The sequence below is a fragment of the Stomoxys calcitrans genome, chromosome 5 (genome assembly GCF_963082655.1).
Source record: "Stomoxys calcitrans chromosome 5, idStoCalc2.1, whole genome shotgun sequence".
Taxonomy (NCBI): domain Eukaryota; kingdom Metazoa; phylum Arthropoda; class Insecta; order Diptera; family Muscidae; genus Stomoxys; species Stomoxys calcitrans.
The window spans coordinates 81255021-81261020 of record NC_081556.1 but is presented as its reverse complement, the minus strand read 5'-3'; the positions used below and the strand labels follow the sequence as shown (position 1 = coordinate 81261020).

General features: G+C 37.1%; 1 protein-coding gene across 1 annotated transcript; it reads left to right on the top strand.

Moving 5' to 3' along the window:
* The first annotated feature begins 1013 nt into the window (after nt 1-1013).
* LOC131997943 (uncharacterized) lies at nt 1014-5140 on the top strand. The gene is made up of 2 exons (XM_059369831.1): nt 1014-1769; nt 1976-5140. The coding sequence occupies exons 1-2, from the start codon at nt 1014-1016 to the stop codon at nt 5138-5140; spliced, it is 3921 nt and encodes a 1306-aa protein (XP_059225814.1).
* The last annotated feature ends 860 nt before the right edge of the window (nt 5141-6000 follow it).

Sequence of the window (6000 nt, the reverse complement as noted above, 5' to 3'; positions counted from 1 at the left end):
TGTCGAAAGCACGCTAACTTCCGAAGGAGTAAAGCTAGCCGCTTGAAATTTTGCACAAATACTTCTTATTAGTGCAGCTCGGTTGGTATTGTAAATGGGCCATATCGGTCCATGTTTTGATATAGCTGCCATATAAACCGATCTTGGGCCTTGACTTCTTGAGCCTCAAGAGTGCGCAATTCTTATCCGATTGTAATGAAATTTTGCATGACGTGTTTTGTTATGATATCCAAGAACTGTGCCAAGTATGATTCAAATCGGTCCGTAACCTGATATAGCTGCAATATAAACCGATCTTGGGTCTTGACTTCTTGAGCCTCTACAGTGCGCAATTCTTATCCGATTGGAATGAAATTTTGCCCGACGTGTTTTGTTATGATATCCATCAACTGTCCCAAGTATGGTTCAAATCGGTCCATAACCTGATTAGCTGTCATATAAACAGAGAAGTAACAGCGCTCACTCAGTTTAAGAGACATACGCGTTTTTGCACGGCTCCATTAAATTGAAGTTTATTACCTGTTCCCGGCCTGGCTTGAACCCAACAAAGAAACACCACAACCACGGCTGCTTCGGAAGCTCTGGAGCATGGAATGCTGAGGATGCATTGACTGGTTTGGCTGATTTCCTTGTTATAATTTCAACAAAAATCTTGAGAATCGGCGAAAAAAAGTTTATTTTATTGGAAGAAAATTGGAAAAGTCTCTCTCACGCTGTTAACCGGAAGATTTTTTTGCACTTTCACCACTCTGTAACACAACAAAAACAGCTGGTACGCCTGACAGATTTTATGTGGTATGTTCAGTAGGTCTACAAGTAATGCATGCAAAATACAACTGTATAATCCGAGACTTGTCACATAACGTAGAAACGATTGTAGGACTAATCGCACAACTAATCATCCGAGTCCACATCTGTAGTACAATTGAGTCATTCGAACCAATTATTATTGCGCCTTAAAGTATACTTCATATTATAAAAGTCTAAAGCTACAGGATAAATAATCACTAGATATGCCTAACACACCTGTTGCAAGCACATCCCAACAAACAAAGCGTAAGATAGGCGAAACATCACCAGAAAATAATAACATGGCAAAGAAACCTGTTGGTAGTATGGAGGTCAGTGAACTTATGGAAATTATGAAATTCACTATGAATAATATACTTGAAGAGAAAATTAAGAATCTGCCCACCAAACAAGATATGGAAGATGTTAAAGCCGGTATATCATTTGCAACTTCTGAAATTGCCAATCTGAAGACTGAAAATATTCAGTTAAAACAGGAAGTGGAATTGCTCAAGAACAAACTGGAAGAAAGCGACAGGAATGTGGCATGGTTGGAGCATCAAATACAAAACACAAAGCTTGTCTTTAAAAATATTTCAAAAGATAAGCCTGCTCTGAATATAGTCAAACAGATATGTAATGACATGCTAAACATCAACCCCCCTATAGCTTCGGCAAGAACCCTTTATGAACGAAACGGATTGCAAACTGTAATAGCCGAGTTCCCAAATGAAAATGCAGTAGTTGAGGTTCTGAAAAATACTAAAGCTTTAGCAGGGTCTGCAATCTCAATTGAAAGAGATCTGAACCCTAGAAGGCAGAGAAACAAGATAGCTATGCTGCTCATAAGAAAGTCAATTCTCGAAGAATCAAGAAAACATAAAATCGTAGTTAGAGATGATAAATTAAACATCAATAACAAGTGGTTCTATTGGAACAGCGAAAGAAAATTAATGTGTGGGCGAGAAGAGGGGGAGTCCGTATTAAAAGAATTATATGGGAATGAACTGACAACAGCATTCTACAATAATATTTTTGAAAAAATTGCGTCAAAAAACTAGATGATCTCCAAGGGAGACAAAGCTCAAAGAAAAAACAAAATAATATGGAAATTAAAATTATATCGTACAATGTAAACGGAGTATCAAATAAATATTTGTTCCCTAATTTTTTTAACTATCTAAAGGAGTTTGAAATCATTATCCTCATAGAAACACATATCACAGCACAAAAAAGATCTCAAACCGAAAAATACTTCCCCGAGTATGAAATATATTGGGTAGATGCCATAAAAATAAATAGATTTGGTCGTGCTATCGGCGGAGTATTCGTAGGAGTGAAAAAATCTTTAAATAAAGCAGGCATAAAGCATACATTTATTCTTAATCAGACACTCTGTGGATTACAGATTATAACAGAAAATTTTCAACTGTTGATAGTTCCACTCTATATAAGGGGCTCAGACTGGATACGAGAGTTTGCCCTAGCAAAATTGTTCATGGAAGAAATGAAATGCGAAAACCTTATAGTGCTAGGTGATATAAACGTTAGAATAGGCGAATCACAACAAGGCATTGTTGATCTATATAGAGATTCGTTCCACGCATGTACTGGGCCGAGAAAGTCTAAAGATAAAGAATTAAATACGAATGGACGAAGGTATATCGACTACTGCAATGAACATAACCTGGTAATTCTAAATGGCCAAACATTAGGAGATGAGGACGGTAATTTTACATATTTGAGCAACACCGGAACCTCAGTAAATGATATATGCTCAGTATCCATAAACATGCTTCAATATGTGGAAAGCTTCAAGGTGGTAGACAAAATCTGGTCAGATCATTTGCCAATAACTCTTAACCTAAAGCTAAACAACACAGTAGTCCCACAAAATAGGCTCAATTTACTACCGAAGCTGCATTGGAAAGATAGTCATAAATTGCAATACCAGGAAAACCTCACCGCTAATCTGAGCTTACAATTAATGTCCAACAATATAACATGTCTCAAGCACATGACAAATACAATTGTTGCATCGGCAGTTCAGCAAAACAAAGCGCAGCAGTACGTACCACAGAAAAAGTGGTTTAATGATAGATGCTACTGGGCAAGAAGGAAAACATTTGAAATCTTATCGAAATTTCGGAAATCATCGTCGGAAACAGATAGACAGGCATATTTGAGCGCAAAAAAAAGATATAAGGACATTTGCGAAGTATCTAAAAGAATGTACTACGCCAATATCTCTGAGAAACTAAATAATACATCGAATGCAAAAGAATGGTGGAGTTTAGTAAGAGAGTTAAATGGCCAGGACTTTCGTATCAGTCATACTTTATCCGCAGAGATACTTAGAACCCATTTTATGGAACTGCTCAGGCAGGAACAATCGTCTTTGAGAGTTCATTACGCACCTGCACTGATCGTAAACGACATTCTAGATAAAGACATAACATTAGAGGAAATTAAGTATACCCTTGCCAAAACAAAACCGAACAAGGCGCCAGGTGAAGACCGAATTCCCTATGAATTCTATTCAAATGCTACTGATGAATTCCTGACCCAGCTTGCAGCAATTTTCAACAAGATCTACACCGAGGGCAAAATTGAGGAAGAATTTCAGAAAACAGTTATATTCCCTATTCATAAAAAAGGCAGACTCGATGATGCATCGAATTATAGAGGTATATCCTTTATGAATTCCGTGGCTAAAATATTCATGGGTGTACTAAATGATAGACTGGGACAATGGGTTGAAGAAAACAATATATTGGTTGAATTCCAGGCAGGTTTTCGAAAAAACTATTCTACGGTGGACAATATATATAATTTAGCTTCGATGGTCAATATCAAGCTGGCGGAAAAGAAGAAGGTTTACGCGTTTTTTGTAGATTTTCGAGCGGCATTTGACAAAATTTCACGAAACTTACTTTTCTACAAATTAAATCAGATTGGCATCTCTTTCAAATTTATAAAGATGATAGAAGCTGTCTATCAAAACACTCAGTCAGCAGTGTGGACTGGAGAAGAGCTGTCTGGTTATTTTGATACAGAATCTGGTGTAAAACAAGGGTGCTTACTATCGCCATTATTATTTTCTCTTTATATAAACGACTTAAGCGATGCACTGGAAGGAGGTGTAGATATAGAAGGCATAAACATAAAAACCCTGCTGTATGCTGACGACATAGTAATTTTAGCGGAGGATTCAACTACCCTGCAACAAATGATAGCAAACTTGGAAGAATTTTGTAAAAAATGGAGCTTAATAGTCAACACTGAGAAGTCTAAAATCATGGTATTCCGAAACGGGGGAAGACTATCACAGCAGGATAAATGGTTCTTCCATGCAGAACCATTAGAAGTGGTATCAGAATATAAGTACTTAGGGGTGGTACTAACGCCCAAAATGAAGTTCTTGAAGCATATTCAGTCCCGGACAACACAAGCTAAAAGTGCTATAAAAGCAACATGGAAAAACTTCTTAAAGAAAGACGAAATATCCCTGCAAGATAAATGGAACTTGTACATGGCGGTTTGCAGATCGGTACAGTCGTATGCAGCGCAGGTCTGGGGCTATGAATATTTTGAAGAAGTTGACCAATTGCAGCGTTTTTTCTTAAAAACTGTTCTTAATTTGCCAGACTCTACACCAAATTATGCTCTCTATATGGAAACAGACTTACAAGAAAGTCATTTATACACACTGGGACTGCATTTGAAGTATATATCTAGTACGTTGTACAGATATAAAAGGGATAGACTGCCGCATAAACTTACACTTATAATGGTCCAGAAACAAATATTTTGGGTGAAAGCTTTAAACGACATTCTAAATGAGCTGGATATGCAACCATTGGTTGGAAATATAACGCAAGGTGAATGGAACAGTATGACTAATTCCATCATAGATTCACTATCGCAAGCTAACAAGCAAAGATTGCTGCAGAAAGCTTTACAAAGCAGGTCACGGTTTTATAAAAACCTGGATTTCACAAGAGGGTGTTTGTACCTAAATGGCGAATATAAAGTTAAGGACATTACGTGGATATTTAAAGCACGGGTCGATTTGATATACCTCAATGCTAATCAAAGAGGCTTAAATTTGGTTGACAACGATTTGTGCACGCTATGCAATTTGAGGGAGAGAGAGACAATATACCATTTTCTTGCCGTATGTCCCATACTAAGAAGCCAACGCATGCTTTTCTTTCACAGGCCGACGCTGACAGAACCTGAATTAATTAGCATCTTAGATGGAAGAGAGGTAGCAGACTGGGATAATCTTATAAAATATACCAAAAATGCCTTACAATACCGAAAGCTAATATTAACCGAGTACGCCTAATACTATTACGCATATACTAAAATGTCCCTTAAACACAGCTTTGAAAATGTTTCTTTAAATCCGGCTGACGACTTGAAGTCATAGCCGTAAATCTTTATTTTGATGGATTAACTCTGAAATACGCTAATATATTGCTTTTATTTTATTTTAAGTTTATTTAGACATTATTGTATTGAAAAAGAAAATAATGAAAATAAAGATTACTACTACTACTACTACTACTACTGTCATATAAACAGATCTTGGGTCTTGACTTCTTCAGCCTCTAGAGTGCACAATTCTTATCCGATTGGAATGCATTTTTGCACGTAGTATTATTATGCTATCCAACAACTGTGCCAAGTATGGTTCAAATCGGTTCATAACCTGATGTAGCTGCTATATAAACCGATCTTGGATCTTGACTTCTTGAGCCTCTAGAGGTCGCAATTATTTTCCGATTTGCCTGAAATTTTGTACGACGGATTCTCTCATGACCATCAACATACGTGTTTATTATGGTGTGAATCGGTCTATAGCCCGATACAGCTCCCATATAAATCGAACTTTCTATTTTACTTCTTGACCCCCCAAAGGGCGCAATTCTTATTCGAATTGGCTGACATTTTACACATGTCTCCAACATATAATTTAATTGTGGTCCAAACCGGACCATATCTTGATATCGCTCCAATAGCAGAGCAAATCTTTTCTTATATCCTTTTTTGCCTAAGAAGAGATGGCGGGAAAAGAACTTGACAAAAGCAATCCATGGTGGAGGGTATATAAGATTCGGCCCGGCCGAACTTGTTTTTTTTTTTTAATTTGTTACAACTGTGTACTCAGCTTTAGGCCTAAATAAAAGCTCCTATAGAGTATTT

What these genes read in the sequence shown, in the direction of transcription:
- LOC131997943 (XM_059369831.1), top strand. Translation starts at nt 1,014, where the DNA reads ATGCCTAACACACCTGTTGCAAGCACATCCCAACAAACAAAGCGTAAG. An exon ending in GGCGAGAAGAGGGGGAGTCC is followed by an intron (nt 1,770 to 1,975) that starts GTATTAAAAGAA and finishes AACTATCTAAAG; the next exon opens with GAGTTTGAAATCATTATCCT.